This window comes from Bicyclus anynana, chromosome 12 (assembly GCF_947172395.1).
Source record: "Bicyclus anynana chromosome 12, ilBicAnyn1.1, whole genome shotgun sequence".
Taxonomy (NCBI): domain Eukaryota; kingdom Metazoa; phylum Arthropoda; class Insecta; order Lepidoptera; family Nymphalidae; genus Bicyclus; species Bicyclus anynana.
This window is the reverse complement of record NC_069094.1, coordinates 14,517,791-14,539,053: the sequence shown is the minus strand read 5'-3', so window position 1 is coordinate 14,539,053 and position 21,263 is coordinate 14,517,791. Positions and strand designations below refer to the sequence as shown.

Genomic DNA, 21,263 nt, shown 5'->3' with positions numbered 1-21,263 from the left:
ATCAAATTCAAGAGCTTTTTCTGAGGATTCTAAAATGGTATATCATGGCCATATTTAAGGTCCCGACTGTTTTCTAATTGCTTTCTACACTTCTGGAAAGAGCTTGTTTTTTTTCTTTTCAGTTTTTTTTATACTTTATGCAGTTGGGTTTTTTGATTTGTTTAATTAATTTATTTATTAAATAACAGAACACTCCAGATGTTAATTGAATTTGCGTAAACTGATTGTAATGATGGTATGAACTCTTTTACGGATGAAATACTGACTAATTTGGCTGTTGTTTGGAAACAAGTTGTGGAAACCCTAATTTCACGCTGACAAAGTCACGTGTAATGGCTAATGGGTAATCACATCACACTATCACACTTATATTAGGACTATAAAGGCGAAAGTTTGTGTGTGTGTGAGTGCTTAAGTATGTTTGTTGCTCCTTTACGCTCCGGCTTATAAAGCGATTTGGCTGATATTCGGAATGGAAATAAATTATACTCTCGATTAATCATAGAGTACTTCATCCCAGAAAATCCATGGTTCCCGCGAGATTTGTGAAAAACTAAATTCCACGCGGATGAAGTCGCGAGCGTCCGCTAGGGTAGGGGTAGGGGTAGGGTAGGATAAGTTAGGGGTAGGGAAGAAGTGCACATAAGTAAATAAAATAGAACCTTGACCGGGTCCGCTATTGAACATTATAATATTTTGAAAAATTTTGTTGGAGAGCATTTATATAATTATAATCGATACTGAAGCTTAAAATACTTTTTTGTTAGTTTTGTCTGTCTGTCTGCCTTTTTTTGGCCGGGCATCACGCTGAAACCACTAAATGAATTCAAATAAAACTGTGCCAAGTTGATTTTGAAACCATAATTCGATGAATGAAACGAAAATAAAATCAGAAGGGTGAAGTAGGGGTAGAAAAGTTTGTATGGAAAGTCCTTAATTTTTCTAGGTACATTTGTAAATGTAAAATGATTAGTGGTCTATTTATTAGGTACTAGCTGACACCGCGCGGTTTCACTCGCGTGGTTCCCGTTCCCGTAAGAATACGGGGATAATATATAACCTATAGCCTTCCTCGATAAATGGACTATCTTGAAAGAATTTTTCAAATCTTACCAGTAATACCTAAATTAGCGCGTTCAAACAAACAAACTCTTCAGCTTTATAATATTAGTATAGATACGTTATAAAGTATGCAAAAATATAAATAGAAGGATGTGAAATAGGGGTTAAGTTGACATCGATTTTTACGCGGACGAAGTCGCGGGCGTCCGCAAGTATTCTTTATAAAGTTTAATGCGGATAACAGTAGTCCATCATTATTTTGTATAATTCCTGTGCCAATTACATTAACGAGTTTCTAATCTTCCAAATAACAAAGCGGCTTGCGGGCGCGGTGGTTATGATACCGACAGCGTAATATTACTTGTAACAAGGGATTACTGTTGTTCAGCAAATTACTATTGAAATACTGTTTGTTAAGTAATGTTATTTAGCACACCAAAGACCAGTTTCAACATTTTCTTATTGGTGGTGGATTACTTTGTGAATTATCTAACTGGCACTTATTTGTGCCTTTCTTGGTGAGTACTGTTCACCAACAAAGAAATTAGAAATGAAAGTAGAAAATGTATGTCATTTCAACTTATTTATTTTAAATTATGTATGGTTTGTTCATAAAATGTTATATAAAATATATATGGTTAATATATTTTATATCTAATCGATCTAAGCATATTAATCAAATTTATTTTCATTAATTTAAGAACAAGTTAATTATAATTATTGTTAGGTGTTAAATGACTAGTGATTTATACCCTCATTTTTAATTTGGTTGTTGGTAAACAGTACTCATCAAGAAAAGCTGTAGTATAGATACTAGATAAGTAATACCTACCTTCCTTAAGTACCTACATTAGGGGGTACAACGATACTTAGTTTGTCAACGAAGGCTACTAAAAATAAACGAATATTAAACTATAATATCGCGTCGCAACCACAAAAACTCTGTCCAAATAAACCAAACAAATAAAAGACTTGCATTATAATAAAATAATATATAATTTTATGGATAAAATCGGTGTCATTTTAAATGCAACTTCGAAATGAAATTAAATATTTCAAATACTTTTAAATAAAATATCACATTCCCCGTCTCTGGGCGCTAGAACGTGTTTGCGGCTTGGAGTGAAAGCTATCTGCGGCTTTACGTGCTTTATGAGCCGCAGAGGAGATTCCGTTTAAGCTTAACGTGCTGTAGAGTTGTGGAATCAATAATATTTATTATACTGGCAGACGCCCCGCGGTTTCACCCGCACAGTTCGTGTTCCCGTAGGAATCTATAATAATATTATAAATCTGAAGATTGGTTGTTTGCTTGAACGCGCTAATCTTAGGAAATACTGGTCCGATTTGAAAAAATCTTTCTGTGTTAGATAGCCCATTTATCGAGGAAGGCTATATTATTCCTACAGAAACGGGAACTACGCGGGTGGAACCGTGCGACGTCAGCTAGTACGAATATAAAATGCCGGAGATAAAAACATTACGTTCAGAAATAACGTGGCGTTCCATTGGTAAAAAAAAATTATAATCGGTTCAGTGTATCCAGAAATTATTCCCTACAAACTGAAAAACTTTACCCCTTTACTACCGCAACGTCTTACGTGGAGAATTCCGTTTATGTTTCTTTAAAAGTTTCAAACGCTTTCAAAGTCTATAAGGGACATATTTATTTCGGTAAAAACAATTTTTGTTTTACATAGTTGGATACTGATTTTCATGTAGGTAAGTAGTACTGCTTGTTTAGCGTTACTTCATTTCTGTTACTTCATTAAATTATAGTCTAAATTTTTTGTGATAAAAGCAAACGAATTGAGGGAGGGAGGGGGAGGGAAATATTTTAGAAAAAAATTATCATTTTGATATTTGAAACTTATCAAAATTTATATTCAACTAGCGGACCGGGTCAAACTTCGCTTTGACTTATTCCCTACCTTTATCATATTCTACTCCCATCCTACCCCTACCCTACTCATACTCTACCCTGCCCTTGCTGTACCCGTACCCTATCCTACCCCTACCCTTAACCTATTCCTACCCTTTTCTTACCCTGGTCCTACCTTACTCCTACCCTACCACCACACTACCCCTACCCTATATCTACCCTACCATACCCTTACTCAACCCTACTCATACCCTACCCCTACCCTACGCCTACCCTACACCTAAATCTAGGAACGCACGCGTAAATGTTGATCATTTGTCATTATTTCTGAACACACGCAAAAAAAAAGTCAATCATTACTTAGACAGTATTTGACAGGATGTACAACAAATGTTTGACAGGTACTAAATAAAGTAACATTTTTGGAAAATTAATCATCTTTCATAATTATTTATTTGTCGAGTCATTCATAGTTTTCATTGATAGAGTTCATTGTTTTTGAGATGTATTCTTGGTGGAGACAAATCCAACTATGAAGATAAATCCAGCAGATCTCGAGTTATAAGTGTTGTAACAAACCCGACTTTGTTATATATATATATATATATATATATATATAACAAAGTCGGGGCTTATATATATATATATATATATATAGATACACTTATTTTCTATTTTTTTTATATTAAGAAACAAGGAAAAATTAATTGTATAAAGTTTATAATAAGGACATAAAAGAAGCAAAAGTACGTTTGAAAGAAATTTCCTGCAGCGCAGTAAAAACACTAATATAACTCAATTTGTGTTTCAGTATAATTTCGCAGGCTATTACATTAACGAGTCGCTCATTTTCTAATTTATTAAATTTGCTCGCAATTCGCCCGTTTCCACCCCGATAGTTATAATAACATAAACGCTCTAACAAGAGGTCATTTTAATTTGGTAAATTAGGGCACCTACGCCGAGCTACGGGACTTTGTAAATGACACTAAATTATTCAAAACAAATACCAAATCATGTAATTTCTTCAAATTTTTATCAGCATTTTTAGTAAAAGAACAACGGTAGAATGATTAGATTTCTTTTCTTTTTTCGTGTTTTCTTTTAGTTATTAACATAAACATACTTTTTATAGATTTTTGTCTTTCTGTGTGTCCGATCACATTTAAAAATGAATCCCTGTTCATCTTCACGCTATATCTACAAGTAGAGTACCGTTAACTTTTCATTGATTTTCTAAGAATCTTATAGTACGAAAATTTGAGAAAATTATGTAACAAATTGTAATATTTCGAAAACTTAACGCCTTTCGTGTTTAGTAACTTAATCAAAAACGGCTCAACCGTAATCGTTAACGTGTCTGGCTAAAATTTAATATATTAAATTATTATTAGATAGCTTAGTCTGGTATAAGACATTCCCAATTAAACCTGCGTGAATGAAACCGTGATAGCCCAGTGGATATGACCTCTGCCTCTGCCTATCAAACGGTGAAGGAAAAACTTCGTGAGTAAACCTGCATACCCGACATTTTTTTTAATTCTCTGCGTGTGTGAAGTCTGCCAATCCGAATTGGATGATTTTTTATGACGGCCTCCGTGGCGCAGTGGTATGCGCGGTGGATTTACAAGACGGAGGCCCTGGGTTCGATCCCCGGCTGGGCCAATTCAGATTTTCTTAATTGGTCCAGGTCTGGCTGGCGGGAGACTTTGGTCGTGGCTAGATTCCACCCTACCGGCAACGACGTACCGCCAAGCGATTTAGCGTTCCGGTACGATGCCGTGTAGAAACCGAAAGGAGTGTGGATTTTCATCCTCCACCTAACAAGTTAGCCCGCTTCCATCTTAGATTGTATCATCACTTACCATCAGGTGAGATTGTAGTCAAGGGCTAACTTGTAAAGGATAAAAAAAAAAGAAATTGGGCCAGCGTGGTGGATTATTTTCCTAACCCCTCTCATTCTGAGAGGAGACTCGAGCTCAGCGGCCGAATATGGGTTGATAATGATGATGAATGAAACCTTAGAGCATAGTTAGCAAATATTACTGTATATTCATAACTAAATAAAAATATTTAATTACTTTTCTATGTTTCCTCGTAAGTTTTATATTAGTTAACCGTGACTTAGTTACGTAAACTCACACTGTATGTAGGAACGAACACTAATCTTATAATTTATTGGCGCCAGCCGTCGGATTTCCTCGTCTAGTTCCGGCGCCGTAGTTATGATACGGTTAGCGAATGTACTACTACGGAATTAGATTCTACTAAGCCATTAAACGCGTATATTTAAACTTGTATATGACTTTAGTGTATTGTAAGTATAAATATCATTTTCTGGTTAAATAAAATAGTAATAGAGTCGGACCTGATTGAACCTGCTTGGTTTTATTTCTTTACTTTTGTAGACGTACTTTTTTGACGACATCCGTGGCGCAGTGGTACGCGCGTAGGATTTACAAGACGGAAGTCCTGGGTTCGATCCCTGGCTGGACCGATTGAGGTTTTCTTAATAGGTATAGCTCTGGCTGGTGGGAAGCTTTGGCCGTGGCTAGTTACAGTAGTAGTACAGCGCCCGACCTCCCTCCTTACAGAAGAGGGGGTATAAGTAGTGATTGATCAAAGATCTTACCTAAAATTATCCAATACACATAGTTTCCGTTTCCGTGGAAACAGGATAAAATATAGCCATAATTTTACTCGCTGATATTGAAGTTTTCCTTTAGTGAAATATTTTAAAAAAAACTTTCTTCTCTATAATCTTAGTTGCAACGATGCATGCAATTTTCAATAACTAATATTACAAACATTATATGCCTAAGGATGCCAAGACTGAAAAATATTGAAGTGGGATTTGAACCTACGACAATCTGATTTTAATATCCATGCAATTACAACTTTCAACCCTAGCTTCATGGCGTATCCAAATAGAACATATTTTAACCAAAAATGTTACTCTTTTTATAGCGGGCTAATAAAATAACGTTATTATAATTCCCACCGAGAAGGAAAGCCTTTTTTAATTTTCCACTTGCCCTGTAATCTTACATAAGCCTCGTTTGGGCTTGTTCCGCATTGCAATTATGTAGCATTAAAACGACAAACATCGCTGTAAAAATACTCAGGCGTTTGTTTTTGTATTTACATCAAAATTTGACGGTTATGTTAGCATTATTATATATATATTAGCTTCATTATTATATATAGATATTAGCTTCGTCCGCGTGGAAATCAATGCAAACTTTCAAATCCTATTTCACACACTCGTATTTTTTTTATGAACAAATTTTAAAAAATGTAACTCTAAAAATGAAGGACTTTCCATACAAGCTTTCAACCCCTATTTCACCCCCTTCTCCTTTTTTTTCGCAATAAAAAGTATCTTATAACCCTCTTTGTATTATGGTCTTAAACAGACAGACAAAAAATCGAAAAAAAATATTTTTAGCTTCAGTATCGATTATATAATGCCCCCCAACATAAAATTACAAAATATTTTCAATGTACAGAATGTACAGAAGTTGTATTATAAATATAGATTCTAGATGGCGCTGTCGTCCGCTATGCCACGCTGACGTTTGATGTTATATTTGCTGTTATATTTGCTGTTATATTTGTGGTATAAGTAAAATCTCAAATTGCGAATAAATGTATAGAATTCGACCAGTTTTATTATAAGTATAGATGTGGTATGCGCAGTGGATTTACAATTGGTGATTGATTCATAAATGGTCCAGGTCTGGCTGATACAGCCACGGTACGATGTCGCATATAAACCGAAAGGGTGTGGTTTTCATCCAGCTCCTAACAACTCCACAACTACAACATCACTTACTCGCATCTCTTTATCATTATCATTATTATCAACCCATATTCGGCTCACTGCTGAGTTCGAGTTTCCTCTCAGAATGAGAGGGGTTAGGCCAATAGTCAACCACGCTGGCCTAATGCGGATTGGCACACGCAGAGAATTAAGAAAATTCTCTGGTATGCAGGTTTCCTCACGATGTTTTTCCTTTACCTTTAGAGACACGTAATATTTGTTTTCTTAAAATACACACAACTGAAAAGTTGAAGGTGCATGCCCCGGATCGGATTCGAACCCACATCCTCCGGAATCGGAGGCAGAGGTTATCAACTGGGCTATCACGGCTCTATATACCCTCTACTATTAGGAAAGGAGGTCTGGCCCTATAGTGGGCAGTTGAAAAAGCAGCAAGCAGGCTGTTTTTTTTAAATTTCTCTTAATCAGTGCAAATAAAAAAAAAACCTGTTTTTGCGAGAACAGAACACTTATGAAAGTCAGTGGGGTTTTAAAACAATAATAGTGGAGCAAGTAGTGGTTATGGAGGGATATCTAAGTTTACAGTACATTTAACTGAGGTTATAGTAGTCGCTTCACTGCGCGCTCTGTAAACCTCACTCTGTTTTCCATCAAATGCAAATTATGATATTTCTTATCATCCTTATTTAAGGGAGGTGTAATTGTTTCAGTATATTCGGTAATTATATTGCTATCGTCCTCAATAACATTAAATCTCATTACAGGGCCAGGACAGGGATATAGAGCTTAAATCCATCACGCTGCTCCAATTTGGACTGGCGGAGTTAAGGTGTTATAGCTTGGTAACTTCGTTCGTAACACTCCCGATGGTCCGCGCGGGCCGGGGGGTGTGTAGCGATGAATGAAAAACCCACGACTGATGCGCCTCACATCCCTGCACGCCTGATGATTCACACCCGTGCAGTCTTTCCCCCCGGCGCCCGCATATCATCAACGAACTTGCCAGACTTTTTGACGGCCTCCGTGTCGCAGTGGTATGCGCGGTGGATTTACAAGACGGAGGTCCTGGGTTCGATCCCCGGCTGGGCCGATTGAGGTTTTCCTAATTGGTCCACGTCTGGCTGGTGGGAGGCTTAGGCCGTGGCTAGTTACCACCCTACCGACAAAGACGTACCGCTAAGCGATTTAGCGTTCCGGTACGATGTCGTGTAGAAACCGAAAGGAGTGTTGATTTTCATCCTCCTCCTAACAAGTTAGCCCAGTTGGTAATTATAAAGACCGGGATCAACAGCTTAACATGCTTTCCAAGGCACGCGGCTGAATAACACTCTATCTCAGTTCTATACTGAGTAATTTTGCTAAAAAAAATTAGAATAAAGAAAACCGCTTATTTCGCAGCCGAAGTCTGGAAATCGTTATCCGAACCCCTAAAGGTTAACCGACAGCAGTTATTTTAGTATTAAGTCCGAGTTTTCTGACATTCGTTTAAACGCCGTTTAAATAACCGGCCTATCAAATATTAAACGTAGTTTAAACAAGGAGCATTTTATTAATGTTCACCACTCACATTTTGATTCTGGTTGGTATTATAGAATCATAAAAATGTTATAAAAACATTGGCAGTTCGCATTTTTATCTTACAAAGGGTTGCCGAATTCAATTTATGCCTGATTCTGTCGCCCCTGGAAGCCGTGGATTTGAACCAATTTCAACAGAAAAAAAAACCACTCCAAGGTCGCATTCAAAGGGGCTGTTTCGTGTGTTCAAATAAATCGAAAGCATTACGGGTGCCGTATTGTTTGCAGGGCTGATTTATTTTTATAGAAAAATCCGTTACGACTTCTTTATGTGTAGATTTCTACAGCGACTTACGATCCCAACTCACGTTCCAACTTATTAAGTAATAATACACAGTGGCTGTTGAGAAAATAATTTGAAGGAAAATGTATTTTATTGTATTTCTTACACATTTTCTTTGTAACACAGTCATTAACATCGAATACGTGAACTAAAACTAAATGCCTCTTCATTTACTGTGTGCGTATTCTGCGCAATTTATGCGTAGCGTCTCTTTAGCCATATTTATAAACATGGTTTAAAGTGGACCTGATCACTTACAGCAGCTATAAGTCTGGCAAGTTCGTTGATGACACTCCTATGATATGCGGGCGACGGAGGGAAAGACTGCGTGGTTGTGAACTCGTGCGTGCGGGGAACTGAGGTGCATCAGTCGTGGGTTTTTCATTCATCGCTATATGCCCCCCGGCCCGCACGGACCATCGGGAGTATTACGAACAAAGTTGCGTAGCTATACAACATAAAAAACCAATTCAAAAAAAAAAATTAAAAATTCGAAAAATATATAAAAAAATAACTTGGTTATCCTACGGATTCATATTAGTTCTAGATAACTAGGTGATGTAACTATCATATGCGTTTTATCCATAATTCCAGGATAGATGCCCCAGTGGGATAGATGACTTGATTTTTATTTCACTATGTTAGGAGCACTGTAGGAGTTAAATTTTACTGTAAGTAACCAGTCCTCCCCCTGCAAACCTTAGTGTCGGGAGGAATTTCGACCGGAGTGCATGCGTTTTGTCTGTGTGAGTAAAAATGTTCCGCGGAGAGACGACAAAAGGCGCCAAAATAAGATTCGTAAGTTCTTTCAACAGTGTATTTTTTCTCTCGCTTATAATTTTATTTTTTTTTCTATTTGTCTGCTTGCATTGAAGATTAGCCTATGTAAAGTGATAGATTTTATAGTAATTGAAACTCAACTTTTGTTTTTATTGATAAGGGCATCTATCCCCTACAAAAAGTATAGTTGCCCCGTTTTTTATTAGGATAGATGCCCCTAAGGGCAACTATCCCCAACTGTTTATTATAAGTGTTGTGTTGTTGCAGGAGAGCAAAATGCCTCGTAAATATAAAAGGAAACAGGGTGTTATCCCTCGTACTGTAACCTAGACCGAAGACAGTATGCTAGCAGCGAGCTTGAAGAGATGAAAAAGGGAGAGAAAGGCGTAAATCAGATTTCTAGAATATAAGGAATACCATCTAAAATATTAAGACGAAGATTTGCCGTTAACAGCAATTCTTATTTTTAAAGTTACTGCATGTGTTGTTGTTTTAAATTTGAATTACTTTTACTTTGTATTGTATTGCATCATATCATTGTAGTTACTGTCTGGCATAATTATTACTGAAAAAAATTATATATATCCAGCATTTATTTTTATTTGTTTTATGAAAACATGCTGTAATAACAAAAAACGACTCGTGGCTCTTACATTCAAATTAGGAGAAGCTGGTTTTCCGCTGGACCGAACAGCAATACGTCAGTTAGCATACCAGTTTGCTAAAAAGCTACAGCTAAATTATAACTTTGACAAAGATGGCCAAGAAATGAAAATGAAAGTTATATAAAACACCATAAAGACTGATTATAATAATTTAGTTGTTTGATTTCAGAACAAACCAGTTACAATGTTCAATCTAAGTCGCCAATCCCCACTAAGGGCACCTATCCTCAGAAGATTTTTCATGATAAGTCTTCTATCCGCCACAGTAGGCGTCTATCCCATTTTTTAGAGGTCCATAAAATTACAATTTACACAAAATCTACACAGTCTATATCAGAAAGATTCAGATAATATAGAACATTAAGAAATATATTTAATATCTCCCAAAGAACGCAATGCTCTAAGATTATAAAATTCGGAGTTATTTAGCATTTTCGAAAAGTGGGGCATCTATCCTGGACTTACCCTATTTACCAGACACCCTGTATATTTCTTATGCCGGATCTTGTACTAAATTGAAAAAACTGAAATAATAATCAATTGTCTTCGTATGTAGACACTTTTCACTGACAGCGTCTTTTTTTAAATCAGACTAAGCCCCTATTCGCACGAGAGTTTTTTAGCGAACGTTAAATAAGCGTTCAAATACAACACGCGATTACCACCAAGCGATTTAGCGTTCCGGTACGATGTCGTGTAGAAACCGAAAAGGGGTGTGGATTTTCATCCTCCTCCTAACAAGTTAGCTCACTTCCATCTTAGACTGCATCATCACTTACCATCAGATGAGATTGTAGTCAAGAGCTAACTTGTAAAGAATAAAAAAAAAGAAGCCCAAGGATTCCCAAATATATGTTCAGATGACAGCGTTTTTAAAACAAGACGCTTTTTTTTCGAACAGTGTTGGACTTTAAATTTTGGACGTTGGAAATAGATTTCATTTAACTTCATACTACGAGTATACTTGAACGCTTTTATAACGTCCGTTAAAAAAACTTTCGTGCGAATGTTCACATGTCAGCGTTTTTAAAACACGACGCTTTTTTTTCGAACAGTCTTGGATTTTCAATTTTGGGCGTTGGAAATAGATCTTCATTTAACTTCATACTACGAGTATAATAGAACACTTTATTAACGTCCGTTAAAAAAACTCTCGTACGAACGGGTTCTTAGCGAAGAAAATATAGGCCAGTTTTGTACTGCGATGCCAAATGATGTGTATTTTTCATTTTCTCACGACTTGCTTGTATTGACATGGCGAAATTGGCGGAACATATCGAGAGCCCCTCGTATCGGTGCCGTGCAATGAATTTAATTCAGCTTTTCATTTTTGTTTTGGTTTTTAATTGGAATTGGAATTTCCCGAAGTGTAAACAAGTATTAATACTACATTTTGAATTTATTTCGAAAAGGAAAAATGAATGAAACATTCTGATGCTTCATCAGGATCAATTTTCTTTTTAAATTGAAGTATTTTTTAGTTTTCATTGAAATATGGATTGAAATTCATGGATGACTATATTATGTATGTATTTATATACTTTAGAACTGCTGGCCTATGTAGGTACTAATTTGGTCATTATTAAAATAAACATCAAGTCAACTGGGAAATTTCATTTACATACATTTCATGTATGATATCCATGAAGGGGATTTGTTACATAGAACCTCATTTTCGTATATGTCAACATATGTCAAAGTTAGTGAATTAGCCTGTGGGATTCGATAATTATCAACTCTTTGCTAGAGACCTAAAGCTTGATCTTTATACTACTGCTGCATTTTTTTCAAAACAAAGAAAACCGCATATTTTATAACCCGAACATCGGAAATCGTGATCCCTACTATTAACCACTGGACCAATCAGGCAGTTATTTTTCTATTAGTCCAAGTTTACTGACATTCATTTGAACGTCGTTTACATAACCATCCTATCGGCCTTTAACGTTGTTTTTCGAAAAGTTGCCGTGAAGCTTAGGGACTGGCGACTGGTGATATGATTTCTCATGTTATACCGAGGAAAAAACTCTCTGTCTGTACTTTCAGGTCCAAGTATAAAGGTGTGTAATGGTAATGGTGGACATGAGAGTAATGACCCTAGAAACCTGCTATCGACCAAAGTCATCAAAGTCCAACTCCATAATTGGCCACCATATTTAACTACGATAGGAACATCTGACAAAATTTCTAAAATTAGGTATATCTGAAACAGCAGATCCATAGGTATACGCTCAAAATCATACTTGTCCTCCAACATTCAATTCTGAACCTCTCACTAAAAACTGTATCAAAATCGGGCTAGTACTTTTGGAGATAAGTGGCGACATTGGTTGGCACAACCATCCTCCATCCATTAATTATTACTCTCCATAAGTAATAGAGAAGGAGTAATATAATAGTAATAATAAACACAAAATTGTGTATGTGTGCTTTCAGTGGAGTATGTAACAGATCCCTTTTTGCGGTGAGTTTGTGGATACGTAACTATAAAAGTGTTGGTTGTGGGAATAACGGCGAATAATTTGACGGCCGTGTGGCGCAGTGGGTGACCCTGCTTTCTGCATCCACGGCCGTGGGTTCGATTCCCACAACTGGAAAAAATTTGTGTGATGAGCATGTTTTCCAGTGTCTGTGTGTATTTATACATTATATAAGTATTTATATTTAGTATATAATTGTATATTAATATTATAATATCAACTATCTTAGCACCCATAACACGAGCTACTCTGTATGCTTACTTTGGGGCTAGATAGTGATGTGTATTATTTAAGTATATTTATAAAAAAAAAATAATAATAAAAGAGAATAATTTATGCACTAATAATGCTATGAATTAAAACCCTCGAAATTGAACAAGGACACGATAAACAAACATCATCCCGACCCGACGTTGAATGTCAATGGACTTATTCAACTAATCAATAGGCTGAGCTTCAGTTAACAATGCTTAGGCTCGTTTATCGTCATGGACTGCCCACTGCACCGAATATAAGTCCTATCAGTCATACGCAGAACGGTATTGAGTTAATCGCTTACTAATTCTGTCTGTTTGATACCAGTATGTACCTTCACAAAATTCAGATAGCTCATCATTATTATTCTAATTTCACTTCAAGGCAAGGATATGGAGCTCAGACACACCACACTGGCACGAGTGCTGCAATCGCTAATAACGTGTATGACAATACTTTTAATAAAAGAAATAAAAGAAACAACACTTGGTAAATCCTACATAAAAGTATAAAACAAAGTCGCTTTCTCTGTGTATGTATCTTTAAAACTACGCAAAGGATTTTGATGCGTTTTTTTAATGGATAGAGTGATCAAAGAGGAAGATTTATATGTATAATAACATCCACGATTCCCGCGACATTTGTGAAAAGCTCAAATCCACGCGGACGAAGTCGCGGGCGTCCGCTAGTAATATATAATTGGCGCTGGGCATGGCTTCCACGTTTTTGTATTGGCGTGGCCTCCTAGAGTTTCAAAGTCAAAGTCATTCAATTATTTCAAATAGTTTACAAGCTCTTTCGAAACGTCAGGTAATAATATTAAACTTAAGATGATGGTGATAATAATTATTCGAAAACTTAAAATTAAGGTTACGAGGGTTCCAAATGCGCCTTGGAGCCTACAACAAACTCAAGTCAGTTTATCTCTTCTAAGGAAGCCTGAATTTATGTTGGAGGTTTTATATTGAGTAGACTACGAAATGGTAGTAGAAAAAATAGTTTATTTATTAGAAAAACACATTGAAGACAAAATTAATACACTTGATACTTAAAACTATTTTATATCAATACTTAGAATTAAAATGGGTTGTGCCAATAAATCGGGTCCGACTTGGAATGTTATGGGTACATTAGTCCCTAGAACACTTATACTCTGCCAGACCCTATCAAGTAATTTTATAAATAAGTGTTAATATATCCGAACAGGTGTACATAGTTGGTCACGCGGCGCCGGGCTCGGACTCCAGCTATTACTCGTACTCCGTGGACTCCAACAGCCAGTACCTGCGGACGGTGCGGAAACATGCGAAAATCATCGCGGGCCAGTTCTTCGGACATCTGCACGTTGATACGTTCCGTGTCGTATACGACAAAGGTAAGAACTGATAAGACAACTCTACGATAGCCTTTCAAGTACAAATACGTAGTGTGGTAACTTCATCATTAGAAGTCGATTTGAGACAATCGCTATGAGGAGGAAAATCGCATTTTTCAGGCATCTTCATTCAAAAGGGGATCCCTGTATGAGTTCTAAATCCTAGGAAACTCATAGAGGGAGGGATCGGGTATGATACCTTCTAAGATTAGAAGGTATGATACCCGGAATACGAGCTCCAGGAAGACAGCGAAGAAAGTGGATAGATGATGTCAAAGAGTGGACCAAGTTAATCTACACATAGTAGAAGCATAAGGAAGTGCTTTCTAAACAAGACCGCTAGACTTCAGTTGAAAGAAGGCCAACCTAATGATGATGAATAATGATGATTGAATTCTAAAGGGCCAGCCCTCCTTTTAGAAGAGGTATAAGATCTTAGAAATAACTGCAGGGTTAGGTTAGTGATAATGTTTGTAACGATCACTATATAAATGTTGATGATTATTACCGGGGGGTACATTTTCTCTAGGAGGAGTAACATAATCAACCTCCCATCTCTGGAATGCTAGTAAGAATTACTAAACGAAAAGTTCTTAGAAGCAGCCGAGTATCAGCAGAGTATTATATTACTGAGACCTCATGCGTTTAATTAAGTATTTATAAGAAGACCTACTCTTTGTTCTTGATATGTTCTCTACGAGCTGTAGAGTGAAATCCAGAGAAGCGCCTGATTTGTTGTTTTTGGCTGCCTGTGTTTTAGACCCGAGGCCTAAACACAGGGGTTTTAGTCGGACCAGACTTACTTCCTTGTGGTAAGAAAGTATTCATGATCACTTCTCAACGTTAAAAAAATATATATTAATATCGTAATCGTTAATATCAATAAAATGATATAGTTTGTAGCAACTAAGCAGGGTTAGTTTTAATAATATCAAAACTATAAAAAAATTATCTTCAAACTCTATGTTAATAAAATTGCGATCTGCCGCTACTAAATTATTAAACAGAACAATAGTTAGACGTTGATGTCGAGATTACATTCCATATCCGCCGTTATTATTTATCAGGCAATAAAATACCTAAGTAAGTAAATGTTATTCAGATTACAACTGGTAAATGTTCCTACTTCAGTACACGTAAATTCTACGTTATCTATAAGTCCAAGGTTTATTTAAATCGGAACCATTTCTAGCGAGTGAATTTCTAACTAAAGCTGCGTTTCCAGATCAGCGAATGCGTAGCGAGAAATGTCTTCGTGATCAATAATAGCGTTTTTCGAAAAGATTTCTAGATCATTAGGTGTGTTTTTTTAATCTATAAATGTTTAAAATGATTTAATATCAATTTTCTTTTGATGAAAAAAAAATAGCATTCATAAACGATATTAAAATTTAATCAATTGAATGTAATTTATGGATTTTATTATCTGAAATGAAGATTATTATTATTATTATTATAAATCATTTAAATATTTGATGGTGTTTACTTTTTACTACATTGTTTTCTCTTCTTCAAATTTAAATAAAGAAAGAAACTAATGTACATTGTCATATAACAATATCAAAACTCTTGCTAAAAACGGAGCGTTCTGTAAGTAGGTTTCGTAACACATACTATACCCATATACGAATAGATACATGGTAAGATTTGTTTTTTCAGTTGACTCAACAAACAGATTGCCTTGGTTCATCTTATTAGTAATCCATCCATATATTATTTCTAGGAATACGCTACTATGCTATCACTAACAACCGTCAACCTAGTAATTTCAGACCGAAACACATCAGTATTAGGCATTGCGACACTTAGTAGATGAGCTTTATCCAAAGATTATTACTGGAAATGTTGTAGGATAGCTTCGCTTTTAGCTATCTCAGCCTTTACAGTGGAATAATAGCCTGATTCTGCGGCAACACATCCGATTTATAGACAAATAGCACCCCGGCCAGCCACGACTGAATATGTTATGCTATCTATGACTCGGATAGCATGGATCTGAAATATTGTATTAGAATAGCGAGCTTCTACTCTTTTGTTCTGAATTGTTTTTGGAATTCAGACTGTTGGTTTAATAAAAATTTTAATAAAAAAAATTCAACCGACTTCTAACTCGAAAATTAACCTAAACTAAAAAGCAAAAAATAACATCTTACCTAAATGCTACCTTCTGATCAGTTTGAAGGCGGTGCCAAGCCAGTGATGTTTTAATTTAAGCCGTTTAAATTACAAAATTTCTGTGGTCCTTTCAGAAACGGCTTTAATTAAAACATGACACTGGATTGGCACCGCCTTCAAACTGATCAGAAGGTAGCATATAGGTAAGATGTTATTTTTTGCTTTTTAGTTTAGGTTAATTTTCGAGTTAGAAGTCGGTTGAATTTTTTTTATTAAAATTTTTATTTTTAAATTTTTAGTGTTAGCACACCTACTGAGTGTGAACACAAATGAAACGTTATTTTCTTATAATAAGTATCTAAGTCCTATAATCCCAATTTTAATTTTATAATACTACCTTAACTCATATACAAAATTTCACTGCCCCTTTATCCACACGTAATATGAATATTGAGAAAAACGTGAATGGTGACTGTCCCCCGTCTTCATCACCAGACCCCCTATGCAGTCACAATCCATATGGTTGGAAAGTTCTCATCAATATAAAATTTATCAAGTCCAAACACAAGGTAGCTACTGTGAACCGTCGAGGAGTTCCCTTAACTCTCCTTCATCTTCGTCATCAGACCCCTAATACAGTCACAACCTATCCAGGTGGAAAGTTCTCATCAATACAAAATTATCAAGTCAAAACATAAGGTAGCTACTGTGAACCGTCGAGGAGTTCCCTTAACTGTCCTTCTTCTTCTTCTTCTTCTTCTTTAATACAGTCACAACCCATCTAGGTGGAAAGTACTCATCAATACAAATAAATCAAGCCCAAACAAAAGGTACCTGCTGTAAATCGTTGACGAGTTCCATCGTCTGTGTTTTGGCTCCATCATCAGACCAACTCCAGACCTTCATAAAATTGTAGTGGTTTAAAATACCTTATTGAAACACTAACAAACGCACTAGCTGTCCCTACAATTTTCGAAAGATCCCCTCAATTTCTCCAGGATGCCATCATCAGATCCTGACATGAAAAAAATGGGACCACCCTGGAATCAAACCCTTCAAAACAAAAAAAGAATTTTTAAAATCGGTCCACAAATGACGGAATTATCGCTGGACATACATAAAAAAAAAAAAAAAAAAAAAAAAAAAAAAAACATACATACAGTCGAACGTAGAACCTCCTCCTTTTTGGAAGTCGGTTAACAAAATAAAGTCCGAAATGTAATTTTGATAAAACGAATTTACTTATCATTATTGATCGTCATCATTTTATATCAGCGGACAGTCTTTGACTGTTACACAGGGGAGATACTGTAAGGAACATTAGTCTTGAGTGCATATATTATCTAGCTCCCTGAAACCTGTTTAATGTCCTCGATGTACATTGTACGTAGTGAAAGGTAGACCTAGATGGAACGCTTTCGGTGCAGTGTTGCCCTTTCAGCACCTTGAACCAATGTTTATCGGCCACACACAACTGTCCTTTGTTCTTTTCAAGTTTTATTTTTACTCATTGACTGACTTAAAGTTGAAAAAAATTTGGGGAGTTATTGGGATCTAATTGAATGTGCAATTTCGAAAAGAACACATGTCTGAAAATTTAAAATGTCCGGGAATTAAAGAAAAAAACTAATTATTTTCCCAACCAGTGTATAATTTTCAAAAGTAACTATAATTAAGTTTTTAAAATTACTTTAAACTATTTATTTTTAAATTACTCTAAGTATAATAATAGATATTTTATATTTGTGAGATGTATGTATAGAATATCCGACATGTGCCATTTTCAAAATTGCATATTCAATTATAGTTGAGAGTGATACTTCAGTGAGAAATATTATCACTACTCGTAAGCGCAGTGTACAATTTTATTTTAAGTTGATGTTCGGAAAATTCAATTCTTGAATTTTTTAATTCTTATCATTTAAACCGTTACCATTACGTACATATAATTTCTGTGCCATTACAGTATATAATGGTAAAACCATTCATCATCATATCAGCCGATGGACGTCCACTGCAGGACATAGGCCTTTTGTAGGGATTTCCAAACATCACGATACTGATGATTTTAAACTTATTTCGTGGTTGTTCATTATGAATATTATTTATTTAAACGGGTACATACCACGATAAAATGACGAGATTTTTAATGCCGATATTTCGACCCAGTTGCATGGATTGTGGTCACGACGGGACTGAACTGACTGACTGACTGACGATACTGAGCCATCACTGGTAAAACCATTGCCAGAATTATATTCCCAAAATTTTAGATACTTTGGGTGTAGGTATAAATATTTGCGTCGTGACAGTCATTATATTTTTTTAAACGGTCTTTAACGAATTTTAAATGTGAAAAATAAAAACTATATAGTTGACGACAATATACCAATTGCGGCACCATTTTCCGTTTATTTCCCACAACACTATGCGACGGTGAAATGTTTAAACGAAGTTAATAATTGCGTGTATATTTAAACACGAACGAACTTCTTTTTTTTTCGAAAACAACTTTAATGATGCCGTGGAGCGAACGCTTGCATGTTTACTCAGCCTACAATTTCACAGGCACAGAATAATCGATACTGTGTGATGATAAGTGGGGAAGTTAAACTGTTGTTAACTTCTGGTTCTATTGACTTTTTTGAACGTAGTTCTTTTAGGTGGCTTACTAATCTGAACTGCCTGAAATTGTCACGCAAAAGCATCAAATAAAGTATTAGGGTAACATAATATAGAGAAATAGTAGAGGAGTAATAGAGAGGAGAGAGGTAATATATATAGAGGAGTAATATAAATAAGAGATTGATTTATACACTCACTACAATTGTTTTTTTACAATTAATACGAAAAAAGCATTAAACACACATAATCTCAAAGTATTAGATCAGAAAACTGATCTTGTTAGGAAGTTTTATATATTTTATCGAAAGAAATTACAATGTCTACGTAAAATTAAGGCTGCGTTAGCTAGATGTTTTTTTTTTGTTATTATTATCATTTGAATTTACACGGGACTTTAATTTAAATTATAATTCGCTATTTTATGTTTAATTCTTCTTCTTCGTTCCCGACAATGTTAAAAAGCAAAGGAATCTCATAAAATATCAGTATCTTGGCAAATCAGCTTTAGTTTAGTGTCTGAGTATCGTAGGTTATTATAAGTATTTCTTGGTTTATTATTTATTATACTACAAAGGCAGGTGTAACCAGGGAGCATTTTTGTGTATATAAATTCAGTGCCTAAGCAATTGAATGGGTATACATTAAATTAGATTAAATAAAATTAAGCTTTGTAATTAAAATGTTAACTCTGACTTAGACCATAAGCTATTAACCATGGAACACAATTTTATTTTTCAACCATTGAGCGGTATATTTCAAAACGTTAAATTTTAAGCATTTAATTACGGTTGTCGTGTTTTAAAATGTTATAGTTTACCATGAAAGGTTAAAATTACGAGTGATTTACACTTTTCGCTGTGGCCATGACTTTTTAAACAAGTTTAGTTTGAATGTGATTATAAAGATGTAGATTAACTGCAATAAAATTATTTCCCTGAAACCCCTATAAAGACATAATTTTTGGGATTAAGTACTAAGGAAAACTCACGAGTATAACCAGCCACTTTGCTTAGCGTTTGTGGACTATGAGAAAGCCTTCGATTCGGTGGAAACCTGGGCTGTGCTAAGGTCATTGCAGAGATGCCGAATTGATTACAGGTATATCCAAGCGTTGAAGTGCTTGTACGAAAACGCCACTATGTCAGTCCGTATTCAGGGTCAGACTACGAGGCCAATCCAGTTGCAGCGAGGAGTGCGTCAGGGAGATGTGATCTCTCCGAAGCTATTTACCGCCGCATTGGAAGACGTCTTTAAGCTTCTGGACTGGGGCGGACTTGGCATCAACATCAATGGCGAGTACATCACTCAACTGCGGTTCGCGGATGATGTAGTCATCATGGCACAGACTCTGGATGACCTTAGTACCATGCTCAATGACCTCAGCAGCGCTTCTCAACAGGTGGGCCTGAAAATGAACATGGGCAAAACAAAAATAATGTGTAATGCTCATGTATCGCTCCACCCAGTTATAGTTGAGAACGCTGCACTCGAAATTGTAGACGAATACATATACCTAGGACATATGATCCAGTTAGGTAGGTCCAATTTCGAGAAAGAGGTGAACCGTCGAATCCAACTCGGCTGGGCTGCATTCGGGAAACTTCGCGACATCTTTTCGTCCGAAATTCCTCAGTGCCTGAAGACAAAAGTCTTCGAACAGTGCGTGTTGCCAGTGATGACCTATGGTTCCGAGACTTGGTCGCTAACTATGGGCCTCATAAGAAGGCTCAGAGTCACACAGCGGGCGATGGAACGAGCTATGTTAGGAGTATCTCTGCGTGATCGAATCAGAAATGAGGAGATCCGCAGAAGAACCAAAGTCACCGACATAGCTCAACGAGTTGCGAAGCTGAAGTGGCAATGGGCGGGGCACATAGTGCGAAGAGCCGATGGACGTTGGGGTCCCAAAGTGCTGGAATGGCGACCCCGCACTAGTAAGCGCAGTGTTGGCCGACCCCCCACCAGGTGGACTGACGACATCAAGCGAGTCGCAGGGATTCGCTGGATGCAGGCGGCTCAGTATCGTGATGTTTGGAAGTCCCTACAAAAGGCCTATGTCCTGCAGTGGACGTCCATCGGCTGATATGATGATGATGATGATGATGACTAAGGAAAAATTTAAATAATTTAAAAATATAAATGATCATTTGGGGATTGGGCAAACGAAATAGGTTTTGTTTTTCGAAATTGGTGATTTATGTACCACTCTACTGGTAAAGACGTACTATCAAGCGACTTAGCGTTTCGGTACGATATCATCTAAAACCGTAAATTTTCATCCTCCTCCTAACATAATAAAGATAAATGTTTTAGTAATAAATTATAAAGTTTTGCCTACATAGAAATTCTCAGTAAAATTCGTCTACCCGGAGTTGTAAAA

At 36.2% G+C, this 21,263-nt stretch overlaps 1 protein-coding gene across 1 annotated transcript in view; it reads left to right on the top strand.

Annotated features, from left to right (window-relative positions):
- LOC112053587 (acid sphingomyelinase-like phosphodiesterase 3a) overlaps positions 1-21,263 on the top strand; it is a 125,081-nt gene that overhangs the window by 93,651 nt on the left and 10,167 nt on the right. The window contains exon 7 of the mRNA XM_052884573.1: positions 13,975-14,143. Within this exon, the coding sequence (XP_052740533.1) occupies positions 13,975-14,143 (169 nt within the window). The remainder of the gene's footprint in view (positions 1-13,974; positions 14,144-21,263) is intronic.